Consider the following 15,056-nt stretch of genomic DNA (forward strand, 5'->3'; position numbering starts at 1 on the left):
CATTGTTTGTACAAGGGAATAAATTCAGAGAAGTTAAATAATGTGTCCAAGTTTATGTATCTAGGAAGTATAGAGTTGGTTTGACTTCTAAATGCATGTTCTCTTTACTCATTATCTCTATGAAAAGGTAAACAGCATACATGACTTCAGCCAGAAAAGTTAAATATTACCTGTGTACACAAGTAAAGTTAGGCCAATAGAAACGATTATAAGAGATCTCTGCCAGACACAGCCAAAAAGAGGAGGGGGCAATGTTAAGACCGGGTAATTTTTAAAAGGCAGAACTGGGATTTCTCTGGTGGCCCAGTGGTGAACAATTCTCCTCGCAATGCGCAGGACATGGGTTCAATCCCTGGTTGGGAAATTAAGTTCCCACATCTTGAGAAGCAACTAAGCTTACACGCTGCAGCTACTGAGTCCATGTGGCACAACCAGAGAGTCCGAGTGCCACAGTGAAAGATCCACGTGATACAGCTAAGACCTGATAAATAAATATTTTTCAAATAAATCTAAAAAACTAAAATAAAAATTAGAATGGCAGTGATAAATGAATAGCATTTAACTATATATTAGTAACTAATAAGTTTCAAGCCATACAAAGTTCACCAAAACAATTTTTATTTCCAGTGTTTAATTGGGTATGCACACAGGCATGACACAGGTTTGGATCCATTAAGTCCTCATGCAGAATTATATTCTTCTCCATAAAGAAGCCAGTTCCATCCAGGTCACTATCTACACACCTATGTTACAACATTTATATCAAATCTGGTATCTGAAGAAAAGATACACATATAATATGTTCATTTAAGTTATGTATTTTACAGAAAGATTAAAAATTCAAGTCACACAAAACTCAAAAACTGTATTAAAAGTTGGAATAGAAAACTCAGAGATCCACCTGGAATGACTAGAGAATGGAAGTTCTGTATCCACCTGTGTTAAAACTGGTAAATGTGATGAAATTTGTTACCAATAAAACACATTTTTTTTTTTTTGCTCAATGTACGTTATCTAATTTTAACAATATGGCACCCTAAAAACCAAATGTATTTTTATGATGAGGCACTTTTGTTAGTGATGAAACCAAAAGAACATGTCTGCCGCATACTAACGCCAGAGATTTTCTTCTGTTATCTTGGGTGTACACACTATGCAGTGAGTTGCAACAAATACCTTGCTCCTTTGTATACAACTATCCAATATATTTTAAATATATATTTATTTATATATTTATATATATATATGTTCTTCTGGCTGTAGTAATGCACCGTAAAGCTATTTCACAGTGCAAAATGATGAAACCAGCCCAAATGAAGGCTGCATAATAACAATTCTGGTACAAGAAAATATTTACAGAGTTACTGGAAAGTGTAACAGTAGCTTTTATTCACTCCAGAAAGGACCCCCAGTTTAAAGACAGGGATGGAACTGTGCTTTGTGATCTGGGGTTTCAGACAGTTGATGAGGTTGGACCCTGGCTGCAGAACTGGAGTTTTGGCTCGTGTTCTGGAAGCTTTCTCCATTTATTTGGTCAGGTGACTGTGATGGTGTGGAAAGAGGGGCCCTGTTAGTTGAAGCCAAGGTGCTGGAAGAACTGTCTGCATCAGACTGGAAAGACAGGGGCGGGTCCCTGGTTGGTATTTCTAAGGTGCCAAGACTCTCAGGCTGGGGGTCCCCCGTGTCCCCTCTGCTCAGGTCAGTCGTACTGGTGCGTAGCCGCTCCCTGGCCAGCCAGTCTGAGATGGACAGGTCCTGGGCGGAGCATTTGGGCTTCAATCGATTCACAGCTGAAAGTTCGGATTCTCTGTCCCCGCTCTGCTCCTGGGCTTTCCAGAAATTCAGAACACTCATTTCAGTAGCATCCCTGTGCCCACCCAGCGTGTGTCTGCGTTTGATGTTTTTCCTTTTGGCAGGTTCGGCGATGGTTTTTTGACTTCCTACTCCAAACATGTCATCGGCCGGGGCTTTGGGCCTCAGTTTTAACCGATCGGCTATTTTTGTTTTCCAAGTGGGTTCCTGTTTGTCCGATTCGCTTCTGGCTGGTGGTGTCAGTAAATTTCCGGTGGATTTTCCTTTTTTCATAACGTCGAACACTTTGGTGATGGAAGGGGCTTCTTTCTCATTCTTGGCATCTCCTAGACTCCCACTGTCTGACTTGAACCTGGCGGATTTCTTCCTGGACAGAGTGTCACACTCGATCAGTTTATGGGAGCTGAAGAGCTGTCTCCGGCTTTCTAAACTTGGTGTTAAACTTCCTTCCGTGCAGCTGACCTCACTGCCTTCTGAGTTTCTCCGGCTGGTCCTCGCGGCCTCTTGGAGTTTTCCTCGGAAGAGCCTGTCCGAGGCCGGGGCGGCGGGGAAGACCGGAAAGTCGCTCTCGCTGTCTGTCTCCACTGGCCGGCCCTCGCTGACCAGCTCGCTCCTCTCGTCATCAGCTTCAAATCCCCGGCTCTCGGCCATGGACTGCACCTCGGGGCTCAGCCGGCTGGAGTCGAGGCCGGCCAGGTAGGGAGCAGACGGTGTGCCGGCGTGGTCGGAGGTGATGCTGCCGACACTGACCAGGAGCTCGCTGTGCTTGGGCTCGGGGCTGGGAGGTTTCTTGGTGGGAAAGCTTGCCGGGGGAGCCGGGGCGTGAGTGCTGAGTGGGGTGCTGGAGTCGGACCCCGTGTCTTCCAGGTGGGAGGTCTTCTGGGCTGCGAGGGCCCTGGGGCTCTCTCTCAGGACGGCGAGGCGACAGCTCAGGGTGGGTGACCGGCTCTGCTTGGTGCTTTGGGGGGCCGGGGGCTCCAAGCTCTCCCCACGCGGGGCCCTCTGCTCAGCTCTGCCACCTCCGCTGCTGTCTTTCTTCGTGTTGTTTTCTTTGGGAGCAACGGTCCTTTGTTTCCGGCCTGGTGTCTCACTCTCTTTTTTGGACTCTTCTTTAATGTCGTGGTGACCCTGCTCTGAGTTTTCTTTCTTGAAAAACACATTGTCCAGCTCGTCTTCCGAGCTGCTGGGTTGTGCTTTTTCTTTTGGCTTTTTCCTCTTGCGACTGGCAGCCGCGAAGATGGAGGATACAAGCAGGTCCTTGCTGTACTGGTCTTTTCCGGATCCCCAAGAACCCTGGGAAGCAGAGATACAACACTTTGAACAGAACGTCATCGAGTTCACTTTCTGAAAAGGTTTCCCCCCAAATATTTCTTTTTGTGTGTGTGCGATTGGCTATTGCTTGATTAAAAAAAAAAAAAAACTTTTAAAAACTGAAATATAGTTGATTTACAAGGTTGTGCCAATCTCTGCTGTACAGCAAAGTGACTCAGTTATAATACATATAGATATTCTTTTCCATTATGGTACATGAAGGATATTGATATAGTGCCCTGTGCTATACAGTAGGACCTTGTTGTTTATCCATCTTATATGTAATAATTTACATCTGCTAATCCCAAACTCCCAGTCCTTCCCTCCCCCACCCCAATTATTTCTTAACCGCTAAAGCCAAGTACTAACAAGGTGTGGTTTTTATACCTCCTTTTAATTTGTGCCTAACATAAGTTTTTATTTTCAATTAATTAGAAATGGGACTAATTAATATTTATCAGCCAAGTCACACAGCTCACATACACCTGTCTTTCAGGGACACATTTTGTGTTTGGTGGCCCCCACCCCCCATTGTTCTTAACTTTTCTGTAACTATGGACCATCCCCGCTTCTGCTATACTCCGTGGGTCTACAGGTTCTTTCCTCTGGAACACAGGTTTCATAGTCAATATTCTGATGCTGGTTACTAAAATCTTATGACTACCTTTTTTCTAATTACAGATGTCACATGATACAGATACTGTCTCATAAGCTGATTAAGATAAGGGAACTTTGGGGTTCCCATTAGTTCAGTCAGGCTGGATCTGCAGAGAATGGCCTTAGGTAAACTAGGTTGGTAACGTCTTCACTGATCTCAAGGAACAACCAAATCAGACAGTTCAAAAAACCTAAGGTCAATTCAAAATCCTTACCATAGAAACTCTGTCATGCCCTGTATTGAGAAAGTGGCAGTGCAGCCAACCAGCTTAGTCAGCTATGCCTAATAGGTTCCTGAAGACGACTGCTTAAGACCATTTAATTAACATATTCATAATGCCTACAGGCTCAGTTAATGGGGGAGAGGGGTGTCAATAAACCCTAGCTGGTTTAACACGCGCCATTTAAGATGAGCAGGCAGGCAGTATGGTGAGTCAGAAGCAAAGTATGGTTTCTCTATTGTCATAAAAATTTTAGACAAGCTAGAACTGCTATACTGAAGTCTTGAAAATTAAAGTAAAAACTTAGGCTGTTGTATTAAAAAGGACTTTCCAAAATCAAGTCAGATGTACAGAACTTTGTTCTTCTAAGTTATAAAGGACTGTCTAATTATCCAGGACTTTTCTGATGCTTATTCACATTTTAACACATTCACATTCTGCTGAAGACCTCAGGGAATGATGGTTATGACTGGGCTCTGAATTAGAAGATCTGGTGTTTCTTTAGCCTGTTCTTCCCTCACTTGCTGCATATGACACCGAGCAAGTGATTCAGTTTTCAACAACTCAATTTCATTGTTTATTTAAGTGAAAAAATTAGAGTATCCTTAAGATTCCCAACATCAATGATTCTGTGATCACATATATGTTAGAGCAAATGATTTTTACTTCTTTTATAACTGAAAACATTGTTATAAAAATATATCATTTGGTTATCTGCACCATAATTGATTAAGATGAAGAGATTGCTATAATCACAGGTTAAGAAATATGCTTCTAGTAAGAGGGATGGAGGAAATTTCAAAAAAGTTTTTTAAACATAAAAATCTATATCTGAAGTCTTAAATTCTGGCAAAAAGAGGTGGAAAACTGGTCCAAAGTAAGTAAGTCTAAGGAGACATGACAACATAATGCAAGGATTGATCCTGATTGCAGCCTGTATACAAGAAAAGAAAAAAACAAACACTCTTGGGATGACTGGTTGAACGTGTATAAACGCTGTACGTTAGAAATAATAATGTATTGAGTACAATAATTATACTGTAATTATACAGAAGAATGCCCTTGTTCTTGGGTGACACACATGGAAGCACTTAGGGGTAAAGTGTTGTCATATCTATAACTCAAATGACATAGAAAAAAATTACATACATATATGTCAAGAGTTACTAACTGAAAAATCTAGGGCAAAAGGTTTGAATGCTAACTGTTATTCCAATAACTTAAAAATTTCCAAAATAAAAAGTTAGGGTAAAAAAATGATAAAAAAGCTTTTTATAAGACAGTAATAATCACAATATAAGTGATAGTGAATGATATATCATTAAATATTTTGCAATATTTTCTGCAAGAAATTAAATTATAATTTAGTCATATGTGACCTCATTATGCTTAGAAATGATATGTAACATTCATGTCTCATTTCCAAATAGAACCTTTAAAAATTTTTATTAACAATTTTACTTGCTACTATCTCAGCAGAGCAAAATTTGAAATAAAAAACTTTCTAACTACAAGAATGTCTTTGCTGCTGCTGCTAAGTCGCTTCAGTCGTGTCCGACTCTGTGCTACCCCATAGACGGCCTCCTACCAGGCTCCTCTGTCCCTGGGATTCTCTAGGCAAGAACACTGGAGTGGGTTGCCATTTCCTTCTCCAATGCATAAAAGTGAAAAGTGAAAGTGAAGTCGCTCAGTCATGTCCAACTCTTAGCGACCCCATGGACTGCAGCCTACCAGGCTCCTCCATCCATGGGATTTTCCAGGCAAGAGGACTGGAGTGGGGTGCCATTGCCTTCTCCGAAGAATGGCTTTAAAACCACTCAAATAGTTGTGTACTTTGGTGGTGGTGTCAACAGAACACAAATTGTGTAAACAAAAATTGACTGTAAAAACAAAATTAATGACCTTGTTGAAAAGAAGGTAAGAATATTTTTATAAAAAATATATAACGATTAAGTCTATATCACTACTGAAATGTTTACAGATGAAATACAATGTTTGGCATTTGCTTCAAAATAGTCCCAAGGAGGAGGAAAGTGGGCAGGGTGCAGATAAGACAAATGTTGACCGTATGTTAATTGAGGATGGATAATGAGGACTGAACTGAACTGAATGAGGACTCATACTAGTCTGTCTACTTTTGTGTATGTTAGAAAATGTCCACATATAAGAACAAAGGGGGAAATGCCTATTTCTTTGTATTATACTAAACTATGCTGAGATAAACCCAACACCCCATTTCACAATCCAGTATTCCTCTATCATATTCTAAGCATTAATTTTCCCCTTTATAATACTCTGTTAGTCTGTGTCACAGACAGGGGTGCACCACATACGAATCATAACCATCAGCTACAAAGCAATTCCCCCCTAAAATATTTCCCAACTGTAAGAAACAATTTACCTTAGATTTTGTTGAGTCACTAGTAGCTGAATCTGTGGGAAGTTAAGGAAAACATGGTCAGTATTGGTCAGATTCTTTACTGCTTCCCACAAACAATGCAAAAACTTATGGAAGAGACAGGCACAGAACAAAATGTGAAAGCAAAACTCAAAAAACAATAAAACACAGTGGATAGTCAGAGCTCACAAAGATGCAAGCTGCACCACAGAAAGCCACCGCCATGAAAGGATGCTGTGAATTGTAGGCAGAATCAGCTCAATGAGAGGGATGGCAAAGGAGCCCTGTACTAAACAAAACAGAAACACTAGTGTTTATTCAATTTTCTAAGTATTCAATCTAGCAATAAAGCAGCTCGAAGACCTTTTGAAGAATGGCACTATGTACCACATCCTGTATCTGAAACTGATACACAGTGTAGAACGTTTGAGATTGTTGGCTGCCCTCGCTACAAATTGAGATGCTCAGACTTGGTGTTGTCTACTTTGATTTTTGTCAGACTGTCAATGGTAAATTTGAGAAGCATTTACTGCATGCATAATATGCATTCGGATAACCCTGCTTCTAGGTCACTTTGGTGTCATGTTAAATCATGCTGATCTCTGTGCTTTGGACCCTGGTTTCACATCTGTGCAGTCAGGGATCCTTTTGATTAGTTACACTGCTACCAGTTTTCCAATTATCTAGTAACAAATGTTATCATGAAAATGGAAAAATGGAGAGCATCATTTTACTGTCTGGCAAAAACTCAGATTGTACAAGTACAAAGAGGGTAGGAAGGGGCTAGCAGTCTTTAGGACAACATCAATTTTTGAAATTTTCTCTTTCAACTTCAGGGAAATGGATTTTCAGAGTTAATGAGCTGAGCCCCATGCCACACCCCTTTCAACACATGGCTCAATGCTTTATGACTTTAAGAACTGGTAGACCATACCATGCTATTTCTCCTCACGGTCTGCTTCAGAAATAACAAGAAACAGCAGAAAAACTTTTAAGAAAGTAGTCGTGATCTGTTTACAAGAATTGTAAGAGAAAATGTACACCACAGATCAACTCGGTGTGCGTTTACAGGAATCGGGGGTTTCTGCAGACAAGGCAGCTACAGTGTGGACAACAGTCGTCCTTCTTCCTACAGTTCCAGCTGTCCATCAGGGACACCACAGAATCCACTAGCGACATTACCGTGTGATAGACTCCTCCCATCTCGCCTGTTCAACATCAGTATAGATTTGCCTGTGTCAGTAAAATGCTGGAAGAAAAACCCTTTAGGACTAAAACACGAACTGGAGACAAAGGGAGAACATGGTGTAAAACATGCTAGGTTAGTTGCAACAGTTTGGCAGGAGAAAACTTTCATCGAAAGAGCCTGCAGGAACTCGTATTTCACCAAATATTAGGGTGGCGATAGAAAACAGAAGAAAATGCCAAAGAGGTTGAGTTTTACGGTGACCTCTGTAGTGACAAGATAATATATACTGCATTTATGGAAATGTTGCCCGTGAGCATTTTACAGTTAACTTGCTGCTTTTTCAACAGAACATCCAGCTCAAGAGTAAGAATTACTTGTAACAGTCTAGACCACACTTTCTGCCATCACAGCAACCACATACTCAGTAGCGGGTATCTGTTTTACCTTGTGATGACTATTACATGGAAACTGTGAATTAAAAAAAAAAAAAAAGAACAAAACAGTGGTTTGCATGCTCATTTTCCCTCATAGTTCCTTTCTGACAAGCATTACAACTCCATGCACTGCCAATGGCATTACAGTCACTGGAAGATAATCACGATCAATCAGAAAGGGAAGATTACATTCTTTTATTAGTAGAAAGGGAAAAAAGAGAAGAAGAAAAGGAAAAAAAAAATCAGAGTGAATTGTTACTTATGATTGACTTGCTCTTTCATGTTATAAAAATTTAGCTTTTAACCTAAAGATCAATACTGCCCAGGCAAGAGTTACCTGATACATCTCCAGGGGAGACGCCTGTCCTTCCAATGTTGGTGAGTAAATGATCTATGTTTGGCACTGGCTGGGAGTCTACTGTGTTTTCCTCCTGCACTGTTGTCTATGGTTAATAAACAAAGATCTCTTCATCATCTCTTCAAAGATACTTTCTTTAAAATTCAAACAACATTTAGTAAAAGACACATTACTGAGTGGAGGACATATACTTAATTTTTTTACACTGTTTGCATATAATTAATTACCAAACAAGCATCATACTTGGACTTTCATTTGATCAGAAACTGAGGTGCTATATAGACCTGCTTCCGAGATGCAAAGCAGACAATAGCATACAAAGCAGGAAGGTGACACTGTTGTAGGGTCAGCATCTCACGTGTCCCCAGAACATAGTATAAACGCTGACAGCCAATACTTACAAGAGGTTCTTCAGCACCTTCTTCTGTGAAAAACCAGTCATGCTAAAATTTAAAATAAAGACGGTGAAAAAGAGAAATTAAACAACCCCCTAAAGAGATCTATTTTGGAGGATAGCACAGAAAAAAAAGTAATTTTTCTTAGGCGAAAAAAAAAAAAAATTATAACCATATGCTACCCTGCCAACTATCAGCTGCTCATGAAAAAGAATGTTCTTGACGAGCCGAAGCCGGAACTTACGTGCTGGATGAGTGTCTCTACGATCTTGTACTGATCTGGCATGTGAGTGACCATGTGTGTCATGTTATCTTCGGAGGTTCTCACAAGAGTTGGACCAAACACTATGGCTAGGTTTCTTGGTTCCATCTGCAACAAAGGATATCAGAAAACATCATAGCATTTCTTAAGAAAGTAGGCTTAAATTCCCATTGCATGTTTGGCATTTTATTTCTGAAAGGTTCTTTTGATGAAAAAGAAGGCAAAACAATGGTTGACTGACGTGTGTAAAATAGTAATAATACTTCCTGGTTGGGATTTCCATAAACCAAACTATATGTAAATTTTTTCTTGCTTTAATGACAATATACAACACAACTGACATTTTTTCCAAGAAGTGTTTGAGTGAAAGCAATTTATCTAGTTCACAACTAGTATTATAGGGAATTCCCTAGTGGTCCGGTGGTTAAGGCTCCACGATTCCACTGCAGGGGGCACAGGTTCGATTCCTGGTCAGAGAACTGCACAGCACAGCTAAAAAGAAGTATTACCAAAGTTGGATTAACTGATAAAACTATTAAAATCAAAGCTAATAAAATTTGTAAAAGAATAGGGAAAACCTCTCCCCTCAAAAACTAAAAATTGGAAATAAATATATAAAATTTTCCAAATTTGCCCAAGTGGTACATTAAGATCATGAATATGTAAAAATCTAATGTCTAAAAATATTCTTTTGATAAAACCTTTACTTCATCCAAGACTTCCAAAGCCTTTTGCTCACCCTTGTACCAATATGAATATCTCAGTATTACATACCTAGATGTTTGTATGTTTATTTCCATATTTTGTATTCCTGTTTAACTACCCAGTTATCAAAGGTACAAATCTTTTTTGTTATATCTTATAGTGTTTAGTATAATCTTTTGACCTCAAGATTTGATTAAAACATTAAATAACCAATACCAAAAACATACCAGAGAGTAAAACACCATTGTAGAATTTAAAAAAATCAAACTGATCTAGGGACCCATACCAAAAATTCAGTTCCATCCATCACTATACAGTTGATCCCCTTTTACCCTGTCACCCCTCACCCTCCTTCCCTGCATCCCCAACCCTCCTCCCCTCTGGTAACCACTGCTCTGTTCTCTGTATCAGTGAATTTTTTTGTTTGGTTTTGTTTGTTCATTTATTTGGTGTGTGGGTTTTTTTTTTTTATTCAATATGATACTCATAAAAAAGACATTTCTTTAAATCAATCAGGAAAAACTACACATGAATAGAATATTAAGATAATATTAAAGAATACTAAATCTTGGTGTGTTTGATAAAGGTAATACGGTGGTATTAAAACAAAACAAAGAAAAGGTCTTATCTGTTTAAACCAAAACAAAGGAAATGTCTGTTGTTTGTCACTGTATACCACTTGATACATTTTTACTGTTGTTTTATGCAAGCATTGCACATTCAAAATATTAAGATACAGTTGAAAAATAAAAAGTGAACTTTCTTTTTCATTTTTCTTGCTGGATAAACATAAAAGAGAATGTCTTTAAAAAGTAGTAATTGATATTTTGGGGATCTTTTGCTTTTAAGAGTAATCTTTAGAGGGACTTGATCAGCAATGTGATGTATTTTAGAGCTTTTGTTTAATTATAACCTATTTTTGATTATTTGGCCTGAAGCAGGGGAGCATGTCTTTTCAACTGAAGCCACTGAAAGCATATCTCTTCAATAAAGAGTTTACCTACCTTATTTTTTTCTGAATTTTCTGCTACTGTCTTCAGATGAGCCGAAAGAAACTTGAGTGTTTCATAATGATGTTCGGGCAAATCATGAATCTGAAACATATTATTTGCATGATGGATTTAAATGCTAAACTTTTGTTGTACCTCCAAAAATACAAAATAATACCTACTAGTCTTTTTAATGTTTTCAGACGATCTAGAGGATCTTCCTTACGATTGGCTTCAATAAAGTCGGCGTATTTATCTGACAACAGTAAGAACAAAAAAAACAAATTCATCTTAAATTGTTCAAGTGTAATCAAGTTTCCCTTTAAGATTCAATTTCAAACTATGATTAAAAAGAAAAACAAAATAGTGAAGACCACAAACAGCCTTTGAAATGTTGTCTTTGAAACTGCTATAGTTTTTAATATCTTCTAAGCCAACACAAGGAGAAGGCAATGGCAACCCACTCCAGTACTCTTGCCTGGAAAATCCCATGGATGGAGGAGCCTGGTAGGCTGCAGTCCACGGGGTCGCTAGGAGTCAGACACGACTGAGAGACTTCACTTTCCCTTTTCACTTTCATGCACTGGAGAAGGAAATGGCAACCCACTCCAGTATTCTTGCCTGGAAAATCCCAGGGACAGGGGAGCCAGGTGGGCTGCCGTATATGGGGTCGCACAGAGTCGGACACAACTGAAGCGACTTAGCAGCAGCAGCGGCAAGCCGACCCAAGAGACCCAAGAGACATAGTTTTGATCCCTAGTTTGGGGAAATCCACTGGAGAAGGAAATGGCAACCCACTTCAGTATTCTTGACTGGAAAATCCCTTGGACAGAGAAGCCTGGCGGGCTATAGTCCATGAGGTTGCAGAGTCAGACACAACTGAGTGACTGAGCACACACGCACACACAAGCCTTATCAAATAAAGGAAATTCCCTAAAATGTGAGTTTGCTGAGGGTACATCCGTCTGTCCACTTTTTCTCTCTTCACTGCAACACCTGCCACAGGGTCTTATCTCAGTCAAATAGTAGGCTTGGCTGAAAAAATGTTTTTCTACTAATTGTATCTTAAAATGTCTGAAGGCTTTTCACTGAGAACAGTAATAAAGGTATTTTCAACTTGGCTGTAAACATGAATGAACAGAATAATATATATTTTTACTGAACTGTAACAATTTTTAAATAAACTCTACTTTTCACTGAAATGTATCAGGAGGGAAAAACAATCCAGATCACAAAAATAACACACGATTATGCTTTGTATACTAATAAGAACTAAACAAAACCTCCTGTTCCCTTTGATAAAACTATTTTCTCCCAGTTTAATTGAATATGCTATGGGTTCCCAACTATGTATGGTTCAACTGTTTCATCTGGTGTCTTTGGTGGAGGTAAACTCACCATTCGTGAAGAGAGGTTCTGGGAGTTTTCTGAAGAAGGATTTTAATAAACTGCTGATCACATTCAAATCTCGCCATTTCTGGTTATGCAAGATAAAAATACAGTACTTTTGTAGTCAATACCACCAAAGGGGAGAAAAAAAAAACAAAACCAACAACACAGACCAGTAATTCAAACAGAAATACCCAAATTAAAAAAAAAAAAAAAAAGACACAAACTTACATCATCTTGTATATCAATATCAGCCATTCCCTTGTTGAGCTCCTCCTGCATACTGGAGATGGCTGCATTGTTTCCAGGGACTCTGTAAATACCTGTATATTCCAGACCTCTTTCTTCAACTAATTTACAACATATGTCAACTATTAATGGAATATACTGCAAAACAAGAAATAAACATTTATTTAACACCATATGAATGTTTATCTTCAGTTAATAGATGTATATCATAGCTAAAAGACCCTTTCCATCAAAAAGGAAACAGTATATGAATTGCTGTTATTTGATACAGAGAAAATGAATATAGACATTGCAGAACTGCGAAGAGATAAAACCAACAGGAGATATTTGAGTCAGTGGGGAAAGAATGAGTAAGTCAAGACAGAAAGGAGAATCCATAGTAATAAAAGTCTAAGGAGGAAATAAGAGCAAATAAGAGAATGTGGAAACAGTTCAGTTGAATAAAAGAAGGGTAGAGGGGAAGAAGGAGGTTAGAATAACATTCATCCACTCGTGATATGAATCTTAACATGTGCATTGTACACACACACACACACACACACACACACTTACATCTATAACACTTTCTCAATCAAGTCCTTGTTCCCATGTTTCTTTAAACACACATGACTTGAAAATGAATTCTTATCAAGCATTTTGAATACATTCCTACTGGTTGAATAATTATTCCATTTCAGAGTCAATACATGAGCAAAAAACGTTACAAAAATTACTCAACACACTCATACAGGTCAAAAACACTTAAGAGAAACTAAGGTCTGTTAAGACAAGGAAAATATTCAACAGACGGACAGACACGCCCTGTGACCTGCAGGGCTGTGTACTCAGGTCCTAATACGACTACGGCTGAATTAATGACTTGAGGAAGGCTGGTTGGCCGGTGTCTCCTACCCGGTTTGTATGAGCTGGTGGGCAGTCGTCCAGTCTGACCCCGAATGTTCCCGTAGCAGTAGGCTTTTTCTCAAATGTCTTTCTCATAATACTTGGAATGCCTTTTCTCCACGTGCCTTTGTCTTTTGGAGGACTGGTATCATCTTTTGATTGTTTTTCAAAAGAAAATGACATAAGAAGAGAAAATGGCAACGAGAGTATCTAAATCATGACTTTAAAGATTCTTAATCAAGATTTATATAAGTCAGAGTCCTGTTCTATAAAGAATACAAACTTTATTTATCAAACATATTCTATTCTATTTTCTTCCAAATATAACACTCCTTTCAACCTTCCAGATAAATCTATTAATAGTTGGAATCATGTATGCTTCTTCACCTTTTGACTATCTGCACCATGATTTTCTTTAAAACAGTCAAGAAAACAATCAATGTGACATCTTTATAGTGAGACTTTAGCAAAAGTAAATATATTGGTTCTATTTCAAAATGAAAGTGCCTGGATCTTCATTATTAATCAAACTGGTAGTTTTTGATGTGGTATATATGTGTTGGATTTTCCCTCTCTTGGTCTTTATTGTATTAACAAGAACTGATGTCTTAGACTCCCATCTTAAGAAAGGCCCCACTAGCCTAGACCAGGGACCAGTGATCTCTGGGTTAGTTCACCCTGAGCTGAGGTCCACAGAAAAATATGAAAATGTCTTTGCAATCCCAATTTTGTTTCATTAAAAAATATTTTAAACTGATACTTCAACTATATTTAGTTGATTTACTACAATCCCTGTTTTATTTTACTTTCTATTTATTTATTTTTTTGGCTGCAGCATGGGGCATGTGGGGTCTTAGTTCCCCAACCCGGGATCAAACCCACACCCCCTACAGTGGAAGCTCAGAGTCCTAACCACTGGACTGCTAAAGAAGTCCCTATGGTCCCAATTTTAAATCCTACATGTATCTAGGAACACTGGTGTCAGTACCTTTACTAAGAAGCTTCCTTTCTGACTCCTCCTTGGGAGAGTGTGGACTCTGAGTCCGAGGCTCTGCTTTAGCACCAAGTAGGGTCTGCCGGATGCTGAGACTCTGGCGAGGGGTCTTCGGCAATGGCTCTGCTTTGCTGCTGAAAGAAAGGGACATTTGTGAACAAACAAGCATTTTTACATCCTGATGACCTAGGAAGCACGGTGGGATTCTCACCTCATTAGACTGTTGTATTCTTTTATTCTTCGACTAATTAGGTCCCTGTTAGTGACTCCAGTGTCCTACAGAATAAACAGAAGGTAAAATGAGAAAGTCAATTCTAAATTTAAATAGGGATCCTACTTTTTTTTGGTGGCAGGGGGTATGGGTCGGGGGCTCCATACTACTTTGCTCATTCAATACCGACACTATGGAGTGGTTTTAAAACCTCTATTCAAATCACGACCCAACATCACTAAGTGACAAATGCTCCAAGTGCCTCTCCCATTTCCAAGAGCTTTCCGTTTATTTCCTGTATCCCTGCAATACCTAGACAACCAGCAAGTTGCCAGTGTTCACATTTACTGAACTCATCTGTCATTTTTAATAAATGACTGGGAAACAGAGAACCAGTTTTTTCTCGCTAACCCCAGAAAGATTGTTAGAACAGAAAAGCTCAAAACTGTTTTGTTTTTTTTTTAACCTCAACAATATGCTGTCTGGAAAACTCAGAGTTGACCATAGCATAATGATTTTTTTTCCCTACTGATTCCAGGTCTATATTGACATGTGTCCTCAAATATATTTTTTACTTGTCTCATTTCGATCACAGTGAAC

The 15,056-nt window shown here is 39.0% G+C and overlaps 1 protein-coding gene across 12 annotated transcripts in view; it reads right to left on the minus strand.

Annotated features, from left to right (window-relative positions):
- Window positions 1-601: 601 nt before the first annotated feature.
- ARHGAP21 (Rho GTPase activating protein 21) overlaps window positions 602-15,056 on the minus strand; it is a 130,160-nt gene continuing 115,705 nt past the window's right edge. For 10 of the 12 annotated variants that reach the window (XM_070802087.1, XM_070802079.1, XM_070802086.1 and 7 more), the window contains 12 exons: window positions 14,457-14,521; window positions 14,240-14,379; window positions 13,261-13,403; window positions 12,352-12,507; window positions 12,130-12,208; window positions 10,914-10,987; window positions 10,747-10,836; window positions 9,020-9,145; window positions 8,782-8,823; window positions 8,360-8,465; window positions 6,403-6,434; window positions 602-3,105 (listed from right to left, as the gene is read on the minus strand). In XM_070802087.1, coding sequence (XP_070658188.1) covers window positions 1,414-3,105; window positions 6,403-6,434; window positions 8,360-8,465; window positions 8,782-8,823; window positions 9,020-9,145; window positions 10,747-10,836; window positions 10,914-10,987; window positions 12,130-12,208; window positions 12,352-12,507; window positions 13,261-13,403; window positions 14,240-14,379; window positions 14,457-14,521 — 2,745 coding nt within the window. In that variant the 3' untranslated portion in view covers window positions 602-1,413. The remainder of the gene's footprint in view (window positions 3,106-6,402; window positions 6,435-8,359; window positions 8,466-8,781; window positions 8,824-9,019; window positions 9,146-10,746; window positions 10,837-10,913; window positions 10,988-12,129; window positions 12,209-12,351; window positions 12,508-13,260; window positions 13,404-14,239; window positions 14,380-14,456; window positions 14,522-15,056) is intronic. The other 2 variants (XM_070802085.1, XM_070802088.1) reach the window with 1 other exon arrangement.

This window comes from Bos indicus, chromosome 13 (genome assembly GCF_029378745.1).
Source record: "Bos indicus isolate NIAB-ARS_2022 breed Sahiwal x Tharparkar chromosome 13, NIAB-ARS_B.indTharparkar_mat_pri_1.0, whole genome shotgun sequence".
NCBI lineage: Eukaryota > Metazoa > Chordata > Mammalia > Artiodactyla > Bovidae > Bos > Bos indicus.